Source organism: Parasteatoda tepidariorum, chromosome 3, assembly GCF_982258835.1.
Source record: "Parasteatoda tepidariorum strain Cologne lab strain chromosome 3, Ptep-v5.0, whole genome shotgun sequence".
Classification (NCBI taxonomy): domain Eukaryota; kingdom Metazoa; phylum Arthropoda; class Arachnida; order Araneae; family Theridiidae; genus Parasteatoda; species Parasteatoda tepidariorum.
Window position 1 is genome coordinate 76,397,396 of NC_141757.1, and position 27,156 is coordinate 76,424,551.

The 27,156-nt window shown below is 31.9% G+C and overlaps 2 protein-coding genes across 6 annotated transcripts in view; one reads left to right on the forward strand and one right to left on the reverse strand.

Annotated features, from left to right (window-relative positions):
• Positions 1-1,692, reverse strand: part of Ctr9 (RNA polymerase-associated protein Ctr9) — a 42,282-nt gene extending 40,590 nt beyond the window's left edge. For all 5 annotated transcript variants that reach the window (XM_087159620.1, XM_087159618.1, XM_087159619.1 and 2 more), the window contains exon 1: positions 1,300-1,692. In XM_087159620.1, the coding sequence (XP_087015746.1) occupies positions 1,300-1,341 (42 nt within the window). In that variant the 5' untranslated portion in view covers positions 1,342-1,692. The remainder of the gene's footprint in view (positions 1-1,299) is intronic.
• Positions 1,693-5,500: 3,808 nt separating this feature from the next.
• Positions 5,501-27,156, forward strand: part of LOC107456630 (uncharacterized) — a 40,441-nt gene continuing 18,785 nt past the window's right edge. The window contains exons 1-8 of the mRNA XM_043044853.3: positions 5,501-5,776; positions 7,581-8,284; positions 13,925-14,077; positions 17,526-17,561; positions 20,050-20,095; positions 21,732-21,859; positions 26,799-26,873; positions 26,952-26,988. Of these exons, the coding sequence (XP_042900787.3) occupies positions 5,518-5,776; positions 7,581-8,284; positions 13,925-14,077; positions 17,526-17,561; positions 20,050-20,095; positions 21,732-21,859; positions 26,799-26,873; positions 26,952-26,988 (1,438 nt within the window). The 5' untranslated portion in view covers positions 5,501-5,517. The remainder of the gene's footprint in view (positions 5,777-7,580; positions 8,285-13,924; positions 14,078-17,525; positions 17,562-20,049; positions 20,096-21,731; positions 21,860-26,798; positions 26,874-26,951; positions 26,989-27,156) is intronic.

Sequence of the window (27,156 nt, forward strand, 5' to 3'; positions counted from 1 at the left end):
AAACAATAGTTGCTCCCAAGAGGTTTCACTGAATAACTCTTTTCTTGATTTTAAATTCTTTGCACACCAGCGAAAAATTACAGATGCGCATATTAAGAGATACATAAAAATAGAAAAAATTCACATTTTAAAAAGAAAACCACAGCTAGTAAAAATGAAACCAAAAATTAAGAAGTCTTGGATCTTAAAAAACTGTAGTTTCCAAAATCGATCGGAAAGATACTTTATATTGTGATCTATCATGCCAACTACAACTTCCAGGAGACCAAATGTCTTATAAACTTTCATCCTCCAAGTTGGTCTCCTTCTATCTACATTATTTTTTTTAGTTTCTCAAGAATTACTGTCCAGAAGTCGATAAGACTTGGTGATTATATCGGCATAGACCACAAAATTAAAATCTTTCTCTGCAATATGAATCTCTTTATTAAAGAACTTTTATGTCACATCTAGAATGCCAACTACAATAGATAAAGTGCCAAATGAATTTCAAACTCGCAATTTTTAGAAAGAAAAAAGATAGAGGTTTGGTATATGGGGTGGGTATGAGCTACATCTGAAAAGTTGATTCTTTTCTATGATGTTTTTCTACATTTCTCACAGGCGGTTAAAAGAAAATTTGACAAGACTTGTTCATTTTTCTAACACAATTCACGACATAGGGGATATTTCTGTATCATGACCTGTTCCGCCAACTACAATCGCCAAGGTGCCAAATAGATTTTAAACTTGCAATTTTTTTTAAAAAAAACATGTAGATGTTTGCCCGAGGGTGGTTACGACTTATACCTTTCGAGTTAGTCCCTTTCTATGATGATTTTTTTTAGTTTCTCGCAGACCGCTGCCTGAAAGTTATCGAGACTTTGCGCTTATTCTGTCACAGATCAAGTTACGAAAGTCTCCCCACGATATTTTTACGTATGCCGAAAGTGTCAGCAAAAATGTGGAATTTATAAATCTCGTTATTAATTTAATTACGCTCGTGTGCACATTCGACCTAAAAATATTTCGCAACGAAATAACAACTCGGAAAAAAGTGAATAGTTTATCTTAGTGTAACTAACAATGAGTAGGTGACTCATTGTTACCAATGAGAAGGCGAAAAACCTACACTTGTAAATGAAATAAAATTGGTATGAAATGGTAATACAAAATCTAAGACAAAATCATTTTTAAAGGAGAAAATTGTGTAACTTTTAATATCCCCAAATCAATAATTAGCCAGGAACATAAATCTAAGTTCAAAAAACAGAATTATAAAAAACTCAATAAATTATCATTCTAACAAAATAAACATACTTCTTCGGTATCCCGAAGCGGAATTTCAATACTGTTCGACATCTTGAAAATTTTCCAGCAAACTAGTAGAATATTATCTCTTCCATAAACTTTTAATTAGTTGCCATTTCGTCAATTTTTGTGACATTCACAAGCACTCAAGAAAATAGATCTTCCATCTTATAGTTCATGATCAACGCTGTATCAACGAGAAAGCAACAACAGTTTTTTAATAAACGCTCTTAACTTCTTTCTTCTGCCCGCATCTAGTTCCGTTTTCTTTTCCGAATTTTTCAAGCTTCGCGGTCGGGAGTTGGCAATCAAAATGCGCTACAGATGGCGCAAAGCAGAATATATATATTAAGGCGGTCCTAAAGTGGATTCTAGCCTCAAACTTGAAAACTAGATGGCGCTGAAAATCACACCCCGCCTCAGGCTAAGATCTAGTTTAGCCTTTCCCAAAAAGATTCTAACTCATAGTTGATTGGCTACCTCAAAAAGAGCTATTCTACCTTTTAACAGTTTCTAGATGTAAATAAATCAATGTATCGCAATGATGTATATTGATGTAAATATGTAAAGAACGACTTCTAGTATCGTAAAACAAATAAAATCTTAGATTAATAAATGAAATGAATTTAACTGGAGAATTTAATTTACACTTAAGTTTAAAATGATTTTTAATAAAATATGAGCTGAAACACCATAAATTATTAGTAATTATTTATTCATGTTTGCATGAACCAGTTTGTTATTCTAAAACATTATCCTAAAACAACAATTTTTTATGCTTTATTCGACAACAAATATTCAGTTTGAAAAATGCGAGGAAGTTATCTAATATTTGCAATTTTATGTGCTTAAGAAATTAAATACATCGGAAATATGTTTCTTTCCTTTGAAATAACTTCAATGTTTTTCATAAGTGAGCATTCACACTTGAATATATGTTTAAATTGATTGCTAACATTGTCTGGGCATGAATATATGGTCAAATTGATATCTCTTATTCATAATGACTAGTATAAATACATAACTCTTGTTTATGCTCAGCTGCAGCCACAGGGATCTTTTAACTTTAGAACAAACGTTTCTATTCTATGAAGTAATTGTTAAAAATAATTGCGGAATTTCTACAAACTACTGTTTGTTTTTTTTGCACTTCTCTTTTTTTTTCTTTTGAAAAAACACATTATGCTACAAAGTACACAAAAAGTAGCAATTATTATTTTTAAATTTAACAGTAATTTTTTGTATTCAGTAGATGAGTTTGGCAAACTTATTAAAATGTTTCCTGGGACATGACGGATTCTGTAATGTATTCTAACCATATTGTAAGGTCATGAAAAGTCTGAATATAATGTTTTATTTTCTTAAAATTAAAAAATATCGTAGCAAAATAAACGAACCACCATATGAATAACTTTTCATCTTAAGATCGAATCTTCACGTTCGAGAACTCAATCTGGGGAGGACCTCAATAGAATTAATTAGAACGTAGGATATTTTAAGTTCCGAAATCAGGCACAAAAACGTACTTTCTCCGAATAAACATACCTTTTTTCTTTTTTTTGATGGATTCGGATTTCTGACCCCCAAAATAAAAGGGGAGGCCACAATCTTGGAATTATGATTCTGAAAGTTTAGTCAGGAATAGAAAATTCATAACCTAAAAATAAATATTTGAAAAAAAAGAAATATGCAAGCAGAAAAATATTGTTCGTTTTGAGTTGAGTTCCTATATGTATTCTATATTATTTTGTTCCTATATTATTTTGCTCGATATAGAAACTCTACTAAAGAGCGATGAAAGTTGTAACTCTCTAAGCTCTTTATTAGAGTTCCTACGAGTTTATTAGAGTTCCAAAATTGTTTGCTAAGCAGACAATTTTGTATTGATGATTTTGATAATGATCCGAGGTGTTTTCAGAGCAAAACTATAACTATACAGCACAATTCATCCAGTAGACTTCCTGAGTTCGATCACATGATCCACTAGACGTCATGGATCGAGTACCAACGCCTAATAGACATTTTCTTATAGCTTATTTAGGGATAATCGACAATGGCCTAAATTCAGAAGTCTTATTGATATCTATGATAGACATAAATGTGATTGAAACACTCTATGGACCTTAGTAGACGTCAACGAGACAACTTTTAAAAAACGTCTCTTGGATTGTTTCTCGTAGTCGAAAATGAAACGTTGGATTGAAACGAAATGAATAGCTTAATGAATGAACATTTTAATAAATACTATTTGCATTTATTTACACTTTAAACATACTGCGTTTTAGTTAAATTTGGAATTAAATATTTATGATTTCAGCACAAAATAAAAAGAACATGAAAAGCAATTCCAAAATGAAGAATAAATGTTGATGTTAGAAATTGCTACCTTTTTCTTTCTTCCTAGGTCTATAGCAAAAATTTCATTCATGAATTCTTATTTAGTTTTAATTGCAATTCTAATTATATAAATAAATTACATATTCAATAAAATTTAATTTAAAAGGTAACTAAAATGTAATATCAATAAGGCTTGCATTTTTCAATATTTTTTTTTCACGTTAAGTGCTTGATTTTCCGGTTACCTAGGTCTCTCTGTCTATCTCCTGCTTTTTATTTTGTTATCTATCTATCTATTTATTTATTTAATTATCTCTTTTTACCATGAACAGCCACTTGACCACTAATTGAAGAACTTCGTAAATTTGCTTGTTTTTTTTTATTCCAAAATCATGGCAAACAGGAATAAAATTTGAAAATGCGACATAATTTGTTTATTTATGAAATAAATGTAAATCAGCAAAGATTTTAAACATAATCGCAAGAATACTTTTTAACTTAGAAACTCACAAAGTTTTGATTTTTGATAGATTCTTTTAAACATTTCGCGAAATGCTCCAAAAACTCAAGATTTTTTGACTTTTTCAATTGAAGAAGCTTATGGACGAAACATGTTAAATTATTTTCCGATTGGTTTCATTATTTTTAATATTAGGTACGGTATTACGAAATTACCACCCTTAATATATATATTTAGAATCCATGTCAATAATAATATCCTGATTGATAATATATTAATAATAATGTATGCAAAAATACATATTATTCTTTAGATACATTTCCTGTTTTAAATCACGTTTTATCAATTTTGATTCAACACATTTTATTTCAAAATTATTTAATTCACACCGACACGTAATGTACATATTTTTGTACTTCATCTTCGACAAAGTAAGAATGAATGTGAGGCATAAAGCGGAAAAAAATTTATGAAAAGTACTTGCTCCGTCATTATCGCTCGTAATAAATATTTTTATAATCCAAGTTAAAAAAAGTATGCATATTATGGGACGCAAAATAAGGTTAAAGAAGGAGAAAAAAAAATACCCTCTCAAAACTTGTTAAATTACAGTGAAAAAAAAGGCGTGAGAAAAACATCAAAACCAGTTTAATTGCTTGATGATATTTAGAGTTTTTCCTAATATTGTGTCTCAACTTCACAATTTTTCTTCGGTGATCAAACATATTTCGATGCTTACAGTCCTGCCTTCCACAGTGTAATTCGTTTATGTTTTTTCTCCTATTACTTTGTGACCCCTAATGTATAAAAATTTTAATCTATTCTTTAAGATTAAAAAATATGTGAAAAGGGATGATAACGGAAATTTCTGTAATCATAAAACACTTTGTGATAAAACCATTTTTTTTTTTTTTTTTTTTTTTTTTTTTGAAAACGAAGCCGAGAGATAAAATTTTTTTTTTATAAAATTTAAAATATTATCGCGAATTCTTTTGTACTTTGCAACGGACGTGTATAACATTTTTAATAAGAGATATAGGGACATAATAACACAAATGTTTAAGCTGACGTATCTTCACTTATCTGTCCATTGACAATCCATCAATGATCAATCAGTTAGATGTGCTGTCCAATGGAAATAGTGCAAACAGCTAGTTGCCATTCACAACTACAAAAATACTGCAATCGATTGATTTATGATGATATTACTCAATGATGAAGTTCAGCAGCTGGAAAAATAGCATGTGCAGTGTAAGCACCACTGTTGAAAAAAGAACAGTCTGCAAAATAATATGTGATACTGAATGTTTAATTATTTTGTTTTCTGAATTTATGGAGCACATAAGCAAAAAATGCGAAAGACTAAGAACAACAAAAATCTATTGTCGTAACAAAATATGCTAATTTGAAACAAGTATGAGGTAAAAAAAATGTTGAGTGATAAATTTACATTTTTAGAGCTTCTTGATTTGGCTCTAGGTATTCCTGAAGATGGCACCAACTTCAATATCTTGCACACAGTTCTGACTCAGCTCGTTATCCGTTTGAATTTGCATTCAGTGAAACTGCCATGCCAGATTGAAAATGAGGTGGCTGCACGATCAGCCATCATGAAACGTCGAAAGGATTATCCTGACACTCTCCTCAGACATTCCTTGTCACTCATTCCACTTCAGAAAGAAGAGAAAGGTGACATCTTTCTTAAAAGTTCAAAAAGTCTCTAACATTAGGTTTTATCATTTTTTCAAATGTATTTATTTTTAATACAATATAGTGTGAAATTTAATTGACAAAGTTGAGTAAAGCATATGTTCCTACACATTTATGAAAAAGTTTGCAATAGATTGTAAGCCAATGAATTATTTTTCTTCCAGATTTATGAAACTGAATTAGATACGATGCTATAACTCTCTGAACTGTAAATCTAGTTTTCTTTTCAATAGACTATTGATTCCTGATGTACAACTCATTTTTCTAAAACATTTATATCAATACAGAAATAAAGAAAACTAATTTCAAACGAAAGAACTAATTTAAATTATGTTAAAAAAGTATTGATAAAGATTTTGTGCGTGCGATGTGTTGTGATTGAAGTCATAAATCTGAAGCATGTAAATTTATGAAGAAATTGTCTTAAATTTAAGTAAAGATTTATAAACTTAATTCAACAAACGCAAACAAAAAATTGTTTGTTATAAAAACTTAACCAAAATAAAAAAATTATGGTAAGAAAATTAGCAATAAAAACGCAAAACAGTTTTGATGAAATCAGCCTCCGAAATTCCCCAAGCAAAACTGGTTTAAGTTACCCAAAAAGCATAGTTATTGAATTGCCATTAACTCCAATTAATGGCAATTCGTGTATCCATTTGTCTTTTTTTTTTTTTTTTTAAATAATACGCATTGATATTTAGAAGAATGTTTCTTTCAAAATACACCCTTTTGGATTTGATATGATGGAATTTCTTCGTAAAACTTAGAGTTTACGTATCGCTTTTGTACAACATTATACAAGCGGGTATTTTCATAATCACGACTGAAATTATAAACAGTTCAAGTCTCGCAGTTGACTGATCGTTAATACAAGATTCCGAGTAGAACACCAAAGCATCACTGGCTGAGGTCAGTAAGCGAGTGGGTGACCACTTTGATCAGCTTGAGTAGGGACACCGAGGGTGTGCGGTATCGGTCCAAGTTAAACTGTTCTACCGTAAAGTGCTCGACTTCGCGAGCAGGTCATCGGGCTACCAAAACAGGGATGCCATCCCCTCTGCAGAAGATCAAAATTGCGATGGCATGCCTTCAGATCATCCTCAGCGATGTTTCCCATTGTGCTGCTCTAGTGTGACGTAAATAAAGTACCTATCTACATAAACAGTTCATATCTGAAGAAGTATACGCAATTAGAAAATGTTAGCTTAGACTTCATTTCAATTCACAGTTGGGATGGGGTGGAACTTCTTATCTGTTTCGTTTTTAATGTAAATATTTTCCTTCTCTTGAGGTGGTTTCTGAAGCCAGTCAAGAGGTAAATCCAGTTCTATTACGCCATGAAATATGCTTTGCGTATGTGTGAGAAAAAGAGAAATTTCTTCACGTGTTTCATATAGTTTGTCCATGGAAAGAAATACCCTCGCCAGAAAATCTAAGACCATCTATTACTGTAGAAACAAGAAATAGCGCATTTCAACGAGGGAAGATGCTCTCCCCCTGATTCCCTTTCTCTCTCTTTTTCAAATAATGACCTAACACCGCTACTTGAAATAATTAAATCTCATAACCATAGTAACCGCCAGTGCTTCAGATAAATGGCGAAGAGAATTCTCTTAATAGACGGACTATACCAGTTTTTGTTTATATTCAGAGCAAAAATGAGGCAAATATTTACGTTTTGTTTTCAAAGCTTGATTAACATTTCAACTTAGCTACTACACCAAATGAAGAGTTGGTTAGTTGCCTATTTCATATTTAAGAGTTTTTCATTCATTTTCAGTCATTACGAAAGAATCTATGAAAGATATTGAAATAAAAGCAACTGAATCGGCTCCTACGCCAAAACCGGAACCGCTTCCTGAATTTAGTGAAAGTATTCAACTGGAAAAGGCGGAACCTCAAAAACTAGAAGAGGATAGTTCAACAGAATCGGAATCACTTCCTGAATCTGGTAAAAGTGCGGAAGTGGAAAGGTTGGATTCTCGAAAAGAAGCAGAGGAAGATACAGCCGAATCGGAATTGCTTCCTGAATCTGGTCAAAGTGCTCAAGTGGAAAAGGCGGATACTCCAAAAGAAGCAGAGGAAATTACAAAAGAATCGGAATCACTTCCTGAATCTGGTAAAAGTGCTCAAGTGGAAAAGGCGGATACTCCAAAAGAAGCAGAGGAAATTACAAAAGAATCGGAATCACTTCCTGAATCTGGTAAAAGTGCTCAAGTGGAAAAGGCGGATACTCCAAAAGAAGCAGAGGAAATTACAAAAGAATCGGAATCACTTCCTGAATCTGGTAAAAGTGCTGAAGTGGAAAAGGCGGATCCTCGAAAAGTAGCAGAAGAAATTCTTGAGTTGACCAAAGATCCCGAAGTTCCAACATTGACCGAGCAGAGGCTTTTCGAAGACGAACCGGCGAAGGTGATTCAAGAAATGTGGAGGGCGACCGACATCAACAGGAGAATGGGTGGAGCAGAGAGAATACTCGGACAGGTTTTTCGTTTTTTATAGTTTGTTAATTGTTATACTATAATTTCATAAGTTAAAATAAGTAGCTTTGCTAAGAACTACTTAGTATGAAAGATCTTTAAAAATATAGAATTCTTCCAACACAAATTTTCTGTTATTAAGCCTGCCTTAACCTTAATATGTTGCTTGAGTTACAAGTTCAGAATTAAAAGGACCAAAAGGGAAAATTCGAATTTTATCTCAGAAAATAGATGGTTGATTTGTCAAACAAAGTCAAGTCTATCCGTCAGCTTTTTCGAATCAAAATTCAGAAGTTTCGGTCTGCGTATACAATGAGCATACCTTAACGACCAGTACTATTATAACTTTTCAAACACTAAAAAAGAAATTATATATCCCAAATAATCAAATATATAATTTTTTCAATAAAATATTAACACTTTATTTCTATTTAAAGTAAGCATCATGAAATTTAACCTTGTTTAAGGAAAAAAATAAAAACTTTTTTTTAATCAGTGGCCAAGTTATGACACCTGACCGAAGTCAAGAGACATACGCTATAACAGTAGCAGTCAGGGCCGGATTTTAGCTTGGTGGGGCCCTAAGCTACTGAAAATGATGGGGCCCTTATAAGTTCAATTCCATTTCTACGCACCTAAAGTAAACTGCCACTATTTTTTATTGTTGAGTATTAACATTATATGATTAAAAAATTTGATAATATTACTTTATTATTAAATATATTAATTGTGATGAGACTATTATGTAGAACCTTTCTTTTATTGCACATAATTTTTGAACGAGGGGAAAAAGTTACAAAAGAAACGTATTTTGAGCACAGAGTAAAAATTTGGCGTGCTGGGCCACTATATATTTAACAGAGTTTTTTTTTTTTTTAGATTCATTTTGAATATATTTTATTTGCAATTTTTAATGATTTTTTTCGCGAATTTGTTTTTCAATTATATTTTTTTTACGTTACAAAATCTATGACTTAGAAACATGAAATTTTGAATGTGCGTAGAAAATATGCAAAGAGTTAAAAAGAAAACAAGAAAATGCAATTTGATTAATAGTTTTATTTTTTTCATAACCGCCGTTAAACAGCCGACTCAATTTTGAGTTTACGCCCTATCAACCAGGCTATCCCGGCCAAACTTATTAGTTTATGTGACAGTCATTGCACAGCCGACCCAATTTCGAGTTTACGACTACTAATATTCAACTCCGTAGCCTTGTCATTTTGAATCCAATCCAAAAGACAAGGGAACAGCTAGATTAGTACCCAGAGGTATTTATTTGTTATGAGAACTTGGAGGACTTTGTGACCTCGACAGATTTAACACGCACCAGTCACCATTTTATACATGGGTATTCTTCTGCCGGCTGGATTCAAACTCCCATTCTCACGAACACGAGTTCAACGCCCTATCAACCAGGCTATCCCGGCCAAATTTATTAGTTTATTTTATAACAGTCATTCTACAGGCCAACTTTTACCTAAACCAATTACTTACTGGACACGGGGTGTTTGGAGAATACCAAAATAGACTTTTCAATAAAAACCCAAATTGTACCTACTGTGGGGACAATCAGACAATCGAACACTTGATCTTGAACTGCCCACACTTCCAGACACTCCGTGGAAACTATTTTGCAGGACAAAATTTGCACCAATGCTTTGCTAAGTTGGTCTGTAGAAACATAGTTAAACAAATTATAAAGGTAACATTGGAAGACACGCTGAACCACATTTAACTATGCTCGGAGCCTGCGAACACTATTGCTGGTGTCTTGTGTATCAATCTAATTTCATTTTAAACTTCTCCACGTTTTAACTTGTATTGTTTTTATAAATTTTTAATTTATCAAGCATTGCTTTTATCAACTTTTAACTGATTGTTTTGATTCTTATCTTGTTCTGCCTTTTAACCTCTTTATCGAATTTTAACTTCTATATTTTTATCACTGTTTTGCATGTTCCTGCAAAGTTTTAAAATTTTTTGGTTTTTGGGTGATTTTGTGTTTTTTTTTTTTTTTAACCTTTTTACTACTTTATTATTTTATTTGGTTTTAACTTGTTTTATAGAATTGTACTGAACATTATTTTAGATATTCAGATTTTTATATTCACTGTTGATGTAACTTTTAGAGATTTATGTATTTTTAAGGTATCATTTGTGTATTTATCAACTCTCGTATGCCCTAAAATAGGGCGGGGCGAGATAAGAATAAACTTATAACAGTCATTGCACAGCAGACCCAATTTCGAGTTCACGACTACTAATATTCAACTCCGTAGCCTTGATAGATTTCAGAATTTTAGAAACACCTTCTAGTTATACTATTCAATCAAATGGGTTTCGATGTCTTTCATCCCGGTCTCATTAGTGATTCAGCATATTTCGATATCATTTTTGTTTCGTTTTTATTTCATATTAATTTGTTTGCGACAGTTAATTTGTATGCCATTTTTACTACATTTTCGAGGAGTTTAAAAACATAATATTGTGGATTTTAACTGAAATGAAATTTGCTTTTTTTGTATGCTTCTTTTATTACGTCATCATCACACCCACACGCTACTGTCTACTCTAAATAACGTTATATAGAATGAGATGGCAAAACGAACGTGTGTAGTTATTTAAATTCTTATTCAAAAGTATTAGTTAATTTTTTTTAACTGATCATTTCTGTCCTTTTTTAGATATTTTAAAGTGCTGTTTAAAACTGCTGCATATCACATGAAAGCATTAAATATATCATTTGTACAATTTTAAAGTAAAATAAAAGGGAATTCTGATCCTTAGAAACAGATATTAAGTAGTCTGATGATCGAATGATGGGGCAAAAAAAACTTTTTTACCTTTTAAACTAAAAAATTGTTTATTTATAATAATATAATTATTATAAATAATTATATAATTATTTATAATTGTTTATTTATAATTATATTATTCGCGCTGTCGTGCCACAGGTCCCTGGTTCAATCCTCGGGCCGGGCAAGGTTGACTCAGCCTTTCATCCCTTCAGTGGGTCGATAAATAAGTACCAAGCATGCTTGGGAACTAAACACTGGGGTTTCGCTTTCGGTTGACCACCTGACCGGAACATCTGCTCCTGCACCCCAGAATCCAAGGTCAAGAAAACTGAGATGGGCACAGTAGGCCTTGGCCCTCTTGGGCTGTCGTGCCACTGAGTTTATAAATAATTTATAAATACTCAAATTGCTTGAAAGATGATATGTACCCTACTAGTGACAACGAAGTTTTTTGTTTTATTCAGTCATTTATTTATATTTATTATGTCCGACAATGTAAAAAAGAAAAAAAAATGCATTTTCTTCTGAGGGCCCCAGCTCCGAATAAAACTTTAAAAAAAGAGGGGGGAAAGTAGGATCTGGGGGCCCTTGTCATCTCGGGGCCCCAGGCTACAGCTTGTTTAGCTTATACGTAAATCCGGCCTTGGTAGCAGTGTAAGATATATATGTTCTACACATTATTCTTTTATAACAAACGAATGTGTATGGTCATACTTTGTAATGATCATTAGCACAAAAATCTGAACTTGTATGTATAGCACTAAATAAATAAAACGAATCTATCAGCATAAAATATTCCCACTTTGCTATTCATCAATACGTCTAGAATAAATCACATTCACTCGTCTTCAGGGAATGGCGAGTAAACTTTTTCTCTTTTATTATTGTCCTTCTTCCATAGATATTCGTGGGGGGGAGGGGGAGTGAAGTAATTTTTAGTATTTAAACTTTACCGCCAAATTTCTTCAACTCAGAGATAAACCGCTGGAGGACTTGTAACATTTAGCTCCAGTTTGTAGATAAATGTGAAAAACAAAACTAGCAAGTACACCTTCAAGTAACGTGAAAAAGATTTGCATAATAATAAAATACATAATATACATGTGAATAAAATACATTAAAAAAATAAGAAATCTATGTTAATTAAAAGAAGTAGAGGATAAAGAATTATATTCTTAACAAATTCGATGTGCAATACGGCGCTGTATTTAATTAATTTTGAGTTAAATAACATCCTAACTTATGTAGGTTATACATGGCTCAATTTTAACATGCCATTTTGCTTATAAGCGATCAGCTGGCACTAACATCATAGGTCTCATGTGTGGATATCGGTGGTCTTCTTCTCCTTCTTCTTCTTGACTTCTTCTTGAACTTGGGCCTAGTATCCCACTGTTTTCTTTCTTTTGAATTATACTTTTACAGATAATAGGGGTTTTTTTTTCAATTAAAAAATACTTTTTAAAACATCAATCATGAAAATGAAGAATTAATTTAACACTATGAAATACATATACCATTGAAAGTAATGTTTTCAGCATTTCTCAAATTTACCTCCTGAATTAGTTTATACATGGTTGCTTCACTAACTTGTTTTACAGATAATCGGTTGATTGCTGGCCATACATGTAGAGTATTCCATAATAACCACCCATGAGCCGTGATGGCTCAAGGGATAAAGCGTTCGCCTTCCAATGAGGTGAACCGGGATCGAATCCTAGGGATGGCAGGTCGATACGAATTCTGCATACAAATTGCAATGCAAAATATATTCGGTGGTAGACGGATCAGGGGTTAGGATCCCCTTGTCGTCAGGCTAACCATGGGAGTTTGCCACGGTTTTCCTCCTAATGTAATGCAAATGCGGGTTAGTTCCATCAAAAAGTCCTACACGAAGGCAAATTCCTCTCAATATTTGATCCAGGAGTTCCTTTGTCTTCTGCGTTGGGTTCAAAACTGCAAGTCTATGGAGTTGAACATCAGAAGTCGTAAACCCAATGACTTTTCAATGACGGTTATACAATAAAATTTAAAATGACCACTCTTAATATTTATTATTAGAATCTTTTAATAAAATGAACTATTCCACATTAGAGAAGCAAATAGATATTTCAGCGGGGGGGGGGTGATCAAAACGCTCTCATACTCTAACAAAACACTCCTAAAGATGACTTTACTGAAAACATCAAATCACTATCAACTTCCAATCAAACCTCAATGTATTAAATGGTGACTGGTGCATGTTAAATCTGTCGGGATCTCAAAATCCTCCAAGTTCCCATAACAAATCAATTCCTCTGGGACTACTGACCCAGGAGTTCCCTTGTCTTCTTAGCTTAGATTCAAAATTACAAGGCTACGGAGATGATCGTTGGTAGCCGTAAACTCAAATTTGGGTCGGCTATTCAACGATGGTTATAAAATAAAATAAAATAAAACATCAGTGCAAGTTCTTTCTAATAATTACATTTAAACCTAACGCTGTTTCTCCAGGCAATCAAACAAGTTTTGATGTTTTCAGTCCCGGTTACCTCAGTAATGATTAATGAGACTAAGTTAGCGTTTTTTCCTCTCTTAATTATTAATTTATAGTCCAGAATAGGAATACATTTTTGACCTCATTCCAAACTGAAAACACTTCAGGATTCTTAATATATGCATTAAGAGGATCGTTAAAAAATACTGTTAAAGATTTGGTTGTTTATTGTTAATTGTGTAATTATCCTATATAATTATAGTTTTCTTGCCCCCCCCCCTTTTTTTTTTGAAATTGAAAAAATAATTATGATAAAATGCAAAAACATATCCTGTATTTCGTGACATTTAGTTTAAAATGTTTGCAGTATGCCGATATGCTGGATGATTTATCACTGAGAGTGACAATCCTGGAAGACTCCGTAACAAAATTACAGGCTGAAGACAATCAAGAGCTTATTGATAGGATTGGTAAATGCGAGGAGAATTGCAATGCAATGAACAGCAGACTTGATCAGACTGTAAGCCATTTCTTTTCATTTCTCATTTTTTTTTTCCTTTTGACTGTTTGACTTCAAGAACCCCCTGTAATTTTGGCCCATTGTTAAAAAAAAGACTTAACGCTGGTCGCTTTCGATTCAAATTGGCTGAAAGATTTTTCTCTTTCATTATTAGTTGGCGAGTTTTAAAGAATGAGAATGTCTTTCTTTTTCTTTGTAGTACTAATTACATTTCATTCGAGATCTTTTCAGCGGCGATATTTAACGAATCCTAGTTCATTTTTTTCGATAAAAAATTTTATATGCTTTTTATTTTTTAATTTGTTGCTTCCGTTTGGTATTGAATTATTTCATTGAAAGAATTTTTCGCATTTCAAAATGCCACGTAGAGTTAGACCACTCACTCAAGAAGAAATCGATAAGTCAATGTATGATTTCAATGTTGAAATCTACGCGGATTCTGAATCTGAGTGTAAGGAGGAAGAAGAAAAGTAATCGTTTGCTCAAATGTAGGACTCAAATGTGTAATCTCAAATGTAGGACTTCAAAGTTTAAAAAATTAAAGTTTATTAATTAAAAAGGTACCGCTTTCATATTACAAATTCAGATGACCATATACAATCGAAACCAGCCTGAAAATTCTACGCATTAATTAGAAGAAGAAAAAAAAGATGTACAAATTATATATTTAGATAAGCTGAATTTTCTAGAAGTTCTATAAATATTTACTCTCCTCTGGGAAATATTTGCACTCAGTTCTTTAATTTTGTAACAGTCGTTTAAAAATCAGGGAAAAAGTTAAAATTTATTTTAGGGGAAATTTCACATTGCATAATTTACCCTTCTGTGTCTGGTAAAACAAATAAATAAATCACCGAATCGAATGAGAATACCGAATACTAACGGATAAGACATTGCTCGAGAAATAAAATTATTACATTTTAACTAAATAATTTAAAGTAAAATCGCTAATTATTACGAATCTGATCGATAAAATATTTGGTATTGTGAGCTAAAAATTACCTTATAGTATTAAAAGATTCTATAGTTTGATATTTCGAACTATTTTTAATATTTTATACGTTTGTTTTAAAAATTTAGTAACATAATTAAAAACCTATAAATATCACAATTTTAACTTTATTCTTCTAAAAATTTTAAAGTCTAAAATAATTTATGTTGCTCCTTTCAATAGTTGTCTTCTAAGATTTTAAATTATGTTAATATTAAAAAAGCAAAAAATTATAATTATATTATAAAAAGAGAATATTGTTCTTTTTTATTTACTATGAGTAATATGCAGTTTCATAGTGTTAAAGGGAAAATCTAATTAAATGTTCCAAACTCTAAATCTAACTTGCACAAAAAGATCGAAGCATACGAAAATTTCTTCATTGGTAATTATATTGAACCGAACTTTTGAAACCGTGAAACAATTTTTTTTTCTTTGAAAAAAGTAGCATTTATATCATTAATTTATTCCAAAAAAAAAAGAAGAAGAAAAATACTGTTGAAAGCTGAACATTTTTTTAAATATTTGTGGAAAGAGGAGTGAGCATCTATTGGAAGGGTTTGAATGCTTGTTTAGTCACAGTGAAATCACACAAAGTACAATCACACTTCAAAGTGAAATCACACAAAGAAGTTTAGTCACAATGAAACAATTTCTACTTTTCAAACATGATAAATTACTGAACTATTTTAGAAAGGTGTCGTTCCCGCCTGTTGATTCAAGTTCTCAGAGACAAATTTTTCTTTCAAGTTCCGACGAAATATTTCCTGCTGAAATATTCCCGCCTCTTCCACAGCAGGCAAAGTGCCATTTCCTGCTTTTTGTTCAGTTATCGATCAGAATATGTCTTCGGTGGTCCTCTTATTTATTATATATTTTGGTTTCTGTCATTTTTAAAATTCTTAACAATAGTTATTCGAAACACCTGAAGAAGGACCACACCGTGACCAAAGTAAATGTATGGTTCACAATCAATAGAATTTCAATAGAACTTGTATAGATGCGTCTGATGACAATTGATGACTTAAAACTTTTCCTATACATACGGCAATCGTGAAATCAGTCAGGTGAAAAAATTTTCCTCTGGTTACGGCGCATTTTTGCAGAAATTCTTCCCCACTTAGTCAGTGGGAGATAACTACCAAAACTAGCTATGCATAGGAAACGTTTTGTTGTAATTTGTATGCCGCGTTTCTTGGAGGCAGAAGTTGCAGGGTTGCAGTTTGTATCGTTATTGACTGATATTTCGGCATAGTTAATGCATTCCTTGGCATTTTTTAGTGATGTTTAACACATTATGAGAAAAAGTTAAAATATAACTTATAATTAATTTTACATGATAAAATGATATTTTCTCTTATGTAAATCAATCATTCATTTAAAAAATTATTTAAAAATGAAACATGCATTTTATTGTAACAGAAAATTTTTTAATAAACTGTTACAAGAGAAACTCTTTTTTTTTCTTTCTAAAAGAGCATTTTTTTGTAGTTTTATTCTCATCTTAAAATCATAAACGCATTAATTGTAATAAAAAATTTTAAAAAGCAAATTTTTGAAACTTTAAGTTTCAAAAAAAGATACGTTTCAAAAGAGTTACGACGTTCATCGTTAGAATTCTAACGATGAACGTCGTAACTCTTTTATATTTTTGAAGATTATTTTATCTGTTAAAAATATAGCAAATGTAGTTAGCAGTCTCGTCTATTACATTTACGCTAAATTGAAATATAAACTTTCCTCAAATTAAAAATTTTCCGAGTACCTTTTGCCTTCATTTCTTTTTTGACTACATAAAAGTTACACGCATATAAATTATTACTCTGCTTTGATAGGAAAGTGAACTGGTTGTGTCAACTGCTTACCTGAAAAAGCATCTGATTGGATTCTTTCTTAGAGCAAGTTTGTAGAAGGTTTAATAGAATCTTAGCATTAACAGGTAGTTTTGTGGGAGGAAAAGGCTCTGGAAGGGTATTTATAGAAGAATGCGAAACCAGTTTGATTGTTGAATGAAACTTTAATTTTCTTCGTCCACCTTTTAATTAGTTTTCTTTAGAAAGTTAACAGTTTTTCGTGGGGCATCTTTTAATTAAGGGTGATGTGTTAACTAGCTTTTGAGGAATTTTAATCTCTAATGTTCGGCTCAAAATTGATGGCAAAATTGATGGACTTAATTATACGCATAGCTTAATTACACGTTTGTTTTTCACTTTCAAATATTAATCTGAAAACCGCAGTATGCAAGTCTTTGTACAATATCTTTTACAAAGGTCCTGAAACAGTGCTGAAATACTGATCATTGCCACAATATTATGAAATTAAGAGAATTTTTAAATTTATTAACTTCTTAATTCCGAAGCTTATAAAAAACAGGTTTCTCAAGAGACATTCTCACCTTTTCATTCTTAGGAATATGTTTGATTTTTATGCCTTTTTTTCTCTTTTTCTTTTTTGTAGGTGTTAGAAACAGATGAGAAAATCGAAAACGTAAAGGTAATTGAAAATATTTCGCCATCTCTTTTTAACTATCTATACAATATATTTTTATTAAAAATACTCTCAGATGTTAGAAAAAGTTCATCGTACAGCATAGATACAATGCATATATCTAGGCATCTTATAGAGCAGGGGTTTCCAACTTGCATGAGACCGGGGGCCACAATTAGAAACACAAATCAAATGGCGGGCCGCAACTTTATCAAAATGTTTTGTAGGACTCTTTTATGTTTGAAGGAACATTAAATATTACTGTCAGAGTTTTACCAAGTTGTACAAAATAAAAGTATTGAATAACAAATTAAAATAGGAAGTAGATTTTTAAAAATATTTAATAGTTATTAATAACATTTTTAAAAATATTAAACAAATAATAAAAATTCGGGCTACAATAACTTAATGTGCACCTATGTATTAAACAATTAATGTGCAACAGATACCTAATTGTTAAGGTATTAAAACTTACATAGTAGCACACAAAATATTCAATGAGAAAATTGAGGTTTGTCTGCTGCAACCACCAGAGAATAGATATTTGCAATTTAAATTTAAAATTTGCAAACGTGTGTGAAAATATTATCGTCCAAAATGAGTGGTTATGAAAAGTTAAATCGGAGAATTTCTTCGAGAAAATTTCTGATACGCACATGCTAAGTTATATTCACAAAATACAAGAAAAAAAATGAAATAAAAAAGAGCAACATACACGATTATTTTTGTATTTGAATAAATATTTCTTTGGATGCAAAACCTGAAAAATAAATTTCGTTGCATAGTTGGTATGTTAAATTTCACAGAAACGAAGAAATTAGATTTTTATTAACGAGAAAAGTATTTTAAACCCATCTAGATTTTTTACGAAAATTGTCCTCAAAAAAATGACTACTAATATATTTTAGTTCGCGGGCCACAAAAAAAAAAGCTTCGCGGTCCGGATGCGGCCCCCGGGCCGCCAGTTGGAAACCCCTGTTATAGAGCATCTCATGTTATAGTTCCTATCCGTTAATGTGTTACATCATAAAAAAATGATGCAGAATGATTTTTATTTATTGTTCTCGTAAATTATGCAATTTTTTCAAAACCCGTATGAGTCTATCCGCCTCCGCAGTTTTAAAGGACTTCTCAAATAATTTCCTCCATTTTCTTACCTCAGTTAGTTATTGCCGCCAATTTTTATTGTCAGTTCCATCTTATTTAAAAAGTTAGTTTGTGGTTTTTCATTTAATGAATTATCTATAAAAAAGAAAAGTATCAGCTTGCAATTTTTTAAATATCTACAAGAAATACAATCAATAACTTAGTTTTAAAAAAATTTAAGTAATCTTAGAATTACTAGTTCCAGGAGAATTACATAGGGAAATGTTCTGGAAAAGGCCAAGGCCCACACCGGGCAGTTGATGATAATGACTGGAATTAATTTTCTTATGGTTAGAAACAATTACTCATTATAAAGGACAATATACTTTATGTCTATTCTTTTATTAGCGAAATAGTTTTTTGAATTAAAAAATAAAAGGAGATACGAAAGAATAATGAATTTTTTGACAGATCTGCGCATTAGATCTGTAAAAAACATTGTTAATAATGGTAAAGATGCTTCAAAAACTCAAGACAAGAAAAATTCTATGATGAAAAAAATATCTGTTTTATGCTTTTGTACACGGTATAGAAATACGATATAGAAATAACAGACTGCATAGAAATAGAAATATAATAGATTTTGATCTCTGAACGTTTTGAAGGAGGAGACAGTTAATTAAATAGTTTATTTAATGAATGATGAAGAGTGGTTACTTGGTACCATATCTTTATAAGTTAAAGTTTCCAAGAAAAAAATTAAGCAACAATTACAAAAATTTATCAATAAAGCAAGCATGATAGAGCTGTTGCAATAATTGTGATTATTTTCCTCTCTGAATTTTATTAGATATATGTACACTCCTCAAAAGTGAAATTGCAACTCCAAGAAATAATGCACGTAGCGTCGCTACGTGCATTATTTCTTGGTGTTGCAATTTCACTTTTGAGGAGTGTAGATAAATTTGCTCTTATAAAGATCAAAAGAAAAATACGAGGCACTAGCCCAAGCTCTATGTTTCAGTTGTGGCGAAGACATTAAATTTCATAGGTAATAAAAGATAGTAAAAGCTATTTCTATTATAAAGTCATATGCTATTTATTTCAGCTACACTGCCACAAAACGCTTCCATTCAAGGACGTCTAAAAAATTTTGCTATTTATAACTACTTACGTTTTCCTTAAAAATGATTTTCAAAAAAATGTTGCAGAATATTCTACTTACCTTTATACCATGTCATTTAATCCCATATTCAGTACAATTTTTTTCGAGGAATTTAGGACATTTAATGTTGTGTAACATTCATCTTGCGAACAGTGGTGTTATCTCATAAAACATATTAACAAACGTTAGAATTACATTAGTTTTCCGAAAAATCAACAAAATAATAAGATAATTCTTTTTCAGGACTCTCTTGAAGATGTAAATCGACTACAAGAGGAAACCGACTCAGGTAATACTTCGAATTTTATCCTAATTTTTAATTTCCTTCTTCTCTAAATGAGTGTATGGGGACGATGTATTTTAAGGTCATTCAGTTTCATAATATTTCATAAATAAATTTATTTAGAAAAATAACAACTTTATTTATTTTTTTAAGCATCAAATTAAGGATCAAACATAGATCATTACTCATTTATTTGCAATTTATAGCTTATCATAATCTTATTAATATGGCTGCCTTAAAGCTGAATGCATGTAACCATAAACTGCTTAAATGCTTTTACGGCAGTTGTTGAAATATTTCTGAAAATAATTTTGAAATTACAGAAATTGCAGGCTCGCAAACATGACCATGTTTAAAGTGAAAATCTTCGCACTAAAACTAGTGTTCCATCTGTCACAATAAGTTCTTTACTTTATATTTTTGAAAGCCAATAAGCTAGAAGTCTAGATGCAAAACTTGCTGCCAATTGTTTTAAGGGTAAAATGATTCCGTATTACAAAGCGTTTTAATTAGTGATTAAAATAATTAAAGCATTATTAGCTTATAAAAATTTAAAAGAAAAAGCAAAGTACATATACTAATTGTAATTGTTAAAAAACTTAATACTATCATAAATTGTATATCATATTTTGTTTCTCCAAAAGTGCAATAAGCAGATTTTGCAACTGGTAATATATATTTAAAAGATATATTTGGTGATTAGCCTACGTAATCTTTTGACGTACATGGGACACCAGTGTTTCTAATATATATTTTTTATGATGCTCTAATTACAAACTAAATTTTGGTGTTTTTTAGATATAAGAAACTGTCTAATATTTTCTAAAAAAATTATTAAATTATCGGAATTATATTTATGCTAAAATATATAAATTTTAAGAAAAAAGTAGTTTGAAATATTGTTTTTTCTCTCATAATCAAAAATTCATTCATAACTAATTTTATAAATTAAAAAAATTTCAATGAGGAATAACTGTTTCTCTTAGATCTAAATAACTGCAATTAAGTGCGTGTTTGGAAGATTTTACCTTAAACGCAGAAAAAGACAACAGTGTTTTATGCTGTATTTTATAACCATAAATTATTAAAATGAGAAAAATATTATTTTAACACTTATTTTGCTCTTTATTAATGGAAAATAACTAAAAAAAGTATGAAAATGCGTTTATTTTAAATTCTGCGTCAGAGGGTTTATATATATTTTTGAAGTTTATGTCAGAAATGAAGCTTAAAATATATATTCTAAGGTTAGCAGAAAAAATTTAAAAGAAAAAAAAAACCTTAAAACCTGTTGAGGTAGACGGTATTAAATAAATCGAAACTATTTTGATTGTCAGATGAAACTGAAAAGCAATTTTGATAATCACCAATATTTTCCTCTCAGCTTCCACCGGAAATCAAACAAGTTTCAATGTTTTCAATCACATCATCCGAAATAGTGATTTGCTAGTGTTTAACGTGATATAGTGGCGTTTTTGTTTTATTCCGACCTCAAATATTTATTTGCATCTCTCAATTTACGTTTTATTCAACTTTACCTTTACATGTATTTTGAACCTAACCTATATAAGTTAAGGTTGATGATTACAGAATATACTTTATTTAGGAGTAAATAGCTCATAATACTTTCGATATTTTGCAGCGTTAAAAGATTTAACAAAGAAACATGAGGAACTGGTGGAAATTATTGCATATCAAAAGGACTTGGAAGAACTAAATGAACTAATGTCGGATAGACTCACAGAAAAGGAGAAGGAACTAAAAATAAGAGTAAGTTTCACTCTTTTGGGGTCTCCAACCTCACCATCACGGATTATATGTTAAATATTTGATTTCAATTTTTTTTTTTGTACTTCACAAACTTATTATGAGAATATTGTTTTATTAGACGGCACAATACCTTTCAAAAAAAGGTAAAAAATGAAAAGGGTTGCTTTATTAGATTAGAAGAAACAGCGCTTGATAATTTTTAGAACTTCTATGAATTTTTCCTCGAACCTTTAAAGCTATAAAAGGATTCTTTCTGTGGTTTTCAGAAAACAATTTAATACTACACGTTTCTCAATTTTTGCATTTTTTTAAATTTAGTTTTATTATAGTTTAAACTGGTGAAAATTGATTTGGATGACTCTGAAATTTTTTTTTAGCGTTAATTGCATCAAAACCAAGATACTTATAAAAACTCTAAAAACTGGAAACTTTTTCTATTTAACTACCTATCAAAAACTGTTGATTACAGAATCGTATTGGCATAATTTTGTCATAAAATTTAAAAAAGAATCTAAATAACGGCACCCTTTATACCTCAAATAGTGACTGGCTATCGGATGATAGTGCCAAATACAGAGAATATCCGGCATCATTTTATTAGTGAAAATTAAATAAAAATGATTTAAAGCATCTATATTATATAAAACGCTAATACGTACGTATGTATGTATGTATCAATAAAACCGATGATATTTCTTTTCTCGCGCTGGCAACAGTTTTCATTTTTAATTGATTGGATTCGGCGCGCAAGAGCACGTAGTGAGCAACCAGATAACAATAACCAGAGTCAGCATTATCAGGTTGTTCAATTCAGATTCATGCACTAAAAACATGACAATATTTAATTTAAACTCAATTAGGAATTAATTAATTAATTGAAGTGAGAATGCTTTAAAAGGTCGCTGTTGAATTGATATTTTTCTACTGGGAGCTACCTAAACGTCTAAAAAACGTTTAAGTGTTTGTATTGAATGCATTGAATTTTTTTTATATTTCGCGTTTATTTACGCATTGAATTTTCACGCTTTAGAATGCAGAATATTAGTGAAGCAATATTTGATAATTTATTTTGCTAATATGTTTCTTATTTAGCTAAAGTTTTGATTTTTTCACCATGTACAATCTAAATAGCTAATATACTTTTTTAAAAGCCAATAAGAACATTGGTAGAATTCTTCTACATAAGTACAATACTGCGTCTTTGATCATAAAATACTATGTCTTTGATGATAATATATTATGTCTTTGTGCTAGAACATTGTGTTCATTGGCGAGCGAGCGCAGCGAGCCATGGTTCACGGCGTGAACCACATAGGATTGCGTAGCAATTCTCGGGGGTTGGCGAGCGTTAGCGAGCAGGAGGCGGAGCCTCCTAGTATTTAGAATTTCCCCTCTCCGTTTCCACCACTTCGATGGCTGAGTTTGATCGGGAGAGAAAGGGCATCATTAATAGATACAGAAACTGATATTTTTGTAATTTCTCAATAAGCACTTCAACTTTTATTTATTTATTTTGGTAAATTATAGTTTTATTATTTACTGTTGCTGGAAATAAACAATAAAACAAAAAATATAACATTATGCAATTTATATCTATATGAGCTACGTGGTTAATATCAGAAAAATATTTTAAAAATCGAACTACAAAAATTACAATACTAATTATTTTTACAAAACTTTGTACGAAATAGTTTATTTCTAATTTTTTTAGAAAAACAGACTTGTGAAAGTAAACTGCTGTTTGTAGAAAATGCAACACCATGAAAGAATCATCAGAATCAAATGAAATTTAATGCAGAAACGACTTGTACTGATACAAATAAATGATGAAATTTTCAAAACAAAAGAAACAAATTAAGCGTCCGAAATCAGTATTTGGTGCAGCCACCACGCGCTGCAATAAGTGCTGCTATACGACGTGGCATGGAGTCAAACAGATGTTGAATATCTGCTTGAGGAAGAGAATTCCATATCGCTTGTATGCGCAACCAAAGTTCGTCTTTGGAAACTGCAGGACGCGGATCACGAGTGAGACGCCGACCAACCATATCCCACACGTGCTCAATAGGCGACATATCCGGCGAATAAGCAGGCCAAGGAAGAAGTTGCATGCGTTGTGCTGAACAGAAGTCTCTAACAGTCCGCGCAACATGTGGGCGTGCATTATCCTGCTGAAAGATAGCTCCAGGGATGCCTTGAAGGAAAGGAACGACTTCGGGCTGTAGCACTTCACGGACGTATCTGTTGCTATTGAGATTACCCTCAATTCGTATCAAATTGGATCGTCCATGATACGAAATCGCACCCCAGACCATAACTCCGGGTGTTCGACCACTATGTCGTTCAATAATACACTCAGGAAGGCAGCGTTGACCGGCATAACGTCTAACACGAACACGGCCATCATGGGTCCACAAATTGAAGCGTGATTCATCTGAAAAGACAACTTGGTGCCAATCAGCTCGCCAGTCTCTGTGCTCAAGAGCCCACTGCCGACGCAGCCGTCGATGATCCGCCGTGAGGGGAATCCTGTATAATGGCACCCTTGCACGCAATCCACGGCGCAGCAGACGACGACGAATTGACGAAGCCGACAATTGTACACCTGTAGCAGTAGACCAATGTGCTGCCAGCTGCCTGGAGGAAGCTGTGCGATCATTCACCGCCATGCGGAGCAGGTGTCGATCATCGCGCTCTGACGTCACCTTCTGTCGTCCAGTGCCTGTTTTTCGAGTTGTTCGGTGCTCGTCGGTCCACTGCTTCCAAACTCGCATCACTGTGGAACTGTTCCGCTGCATACGAGCTGCTATTGCGCGATAGGAAAATCCTCCTTCCGAAGGCCGATTATCCTCCCTCGTTCAAACTCCGTAAGTTGCTTGAATTTCTTATTCTTCCGTCGTGGAGGCATACTCAGGTCTCACTAAACGTTTGCCACTAACAAATAATCATAGACTATTTTCAACGTCCCGCTACAGCACTTTATTTATACGCTTTCAGCATCAATTCAGAGGGCGCTGCGCGCGCCACGCACGCGCGATGGCTCTGAAACTTTATTAATTTGCATAATATCCTATAATTGACATTTGCTGCGAATTTCATTTGATTCTGATGATTCCTTCATGGTGTTGCATTTTCTACAAACAGCAGTTTAATTATCTTTCAAATTACACATGAAATGACTCATGACTCATGCATAGGATTTTTTTAAACAACTTATGAAACAATTGTGTTCAGTGCGAAAAATAATTAACGGACCACGCTAAATAACTTTTGATCTATTGATCGTATCTTCACGTTCTAGGACTCATTCATGATGATTTGAAAGGATAACAGCGAATTTGCTAATTAACTAGAGCAAACGATGTTTAAAGTTACGAAATCAACCACAAAAGCGTACTTTTTCTAAATAAATATACCTTTTTTTTTTTTTTTTTTTTTTTGACGGATTCGGATTTTTAACCCCTAATTATAGGGGGTAGCCGCAATTTGGGAACTATGGTCTATATAGTTTGGTCTGGAGAACGGTCCAAAGCTTGAAACCCTCAATGTAAATTTCACTTTTTACATATAAAATTGTTTGTCGAAAGATAATTACTTGATAAAAATTAATTTTAGTAAATGTTTATTATTTTTTATTATTTTATTTAACAATAGCCAATAAAATTTGAATTGGGGTATACAATTTTTTATATCATTTTAAAGTATGTAATTTTACATGGCAAAATATAAGATTTGAGCAAAATCGGTTAAATAGCTCCTGAGAAATCGAATATTAAATATAAGACTATTTTAAAAATATATTTTTCTAGAACTATTCCAACCAACTTCTCTCAAATTTCGTAATTTGCAATGTAAAATTACGTACTTTAAAAATATGCAAAAAATTTATTATTTTAGCATACAAACTTTCTTGACTATTCTGAAATAAAATAATAAAAAATTATAAATATTAACTAAAACTTATTTTTGCAAGCTATTATATTTGAACAAACGAGTTTCATAAGTGAGTGAATTTTTTTTCAATTCATTTAAAAAAAAAAAGAAATTGATGTATGGCGAAGTACGCAAAAAGTAAAATTAACATGGTGTCCTAACTTTGGATCGCTCTCCTAACCAAATTATGGTGACCATATTTCCCAGATTGCAAGATATCTCGTGGGTCAGAAATCCGAATCCGTTGAAAAAAAGGGTATGTTTATTCAGGGAAAGTACGTTTTTGTGTCGGATTCCGTAATCCGAATCTCCATTAATTAATCGGCATATTTTTTTATAACCGTTGAACAATCGACCCAATTTTCGGGTTAACGACTATTAATGTTTAACTCCGTAGCCTTGTAATTTTGAACCCAATCCAGAAGACAAGGGAACTTCTGGATCAAGCATTGGGAGAAATTTGCCTTGCTTGGAGGACTTTTTGATGGAACTAACCCGCATTTGCGTTACATGAAGGAGACCACGAGAACCTCCCACTGTTAGCCTGACGGCAAAAGGACTCTAACCCATAATCCGAAACTGAGGATATTTCACGTCAGCACTGTGTTCGGTGCAAGCCGGATGCGGATTCGTATCAACCTGCCATCGTTGGGATTCGAACTCTGCTCACATCATTAGAAGGCGAATGTTCTATCCCCTGAGCCACCGCTGCTCGATTAAGTATATTTAAGGTCACTCCCTCCATCTCTCGCTCCATCAAGAACGTGAGGATGTGATCATTTGATCAAAAGTTATTTAGGGTGGTCAGTTTTTTATTTTGCGCACAGTACATAATTATTTTCTAAAACTACATATGAAATGATTGCGGAGTTATCTAATACTTCATTTGCTTACAAACTTTCAGGGGGTTAAAAAAAATTTTTATAGAAGAGGGATTACAGTTTTGTCATTAATCACTTAGCAGCTGATCTCTAAGATAGTACATCATCTCTTTTTGTGTTTTTAGATTCTAGAGGTGGAAGACCTAATCACGCCCAAGGAAGATATTGCAGAAATAGTTTCACGAGTAGATAATTTGAATGTTAGTATTGTTTTCCTTTTCCTCGTCACCATATTAATATTATTATTTAATAATAAAAAAATATGTTTTTTTTTATAGGAAATCAAAGTGAATCGAGAAGATTTAGGACAGTTAAGTGAGTCAACTAAAAGTTTTGGATGATCATTACTAACAATGAATGACTTTTGTAAGACTGAGCCGGTGGATCATGTTTCGATATGTTTCAACTTTCGAATTGATTATTCACATAAACAAGCGTCTTTTTGAACAAAAGAGTTCCTTATAGTTTCGAAGTGATGTTCAT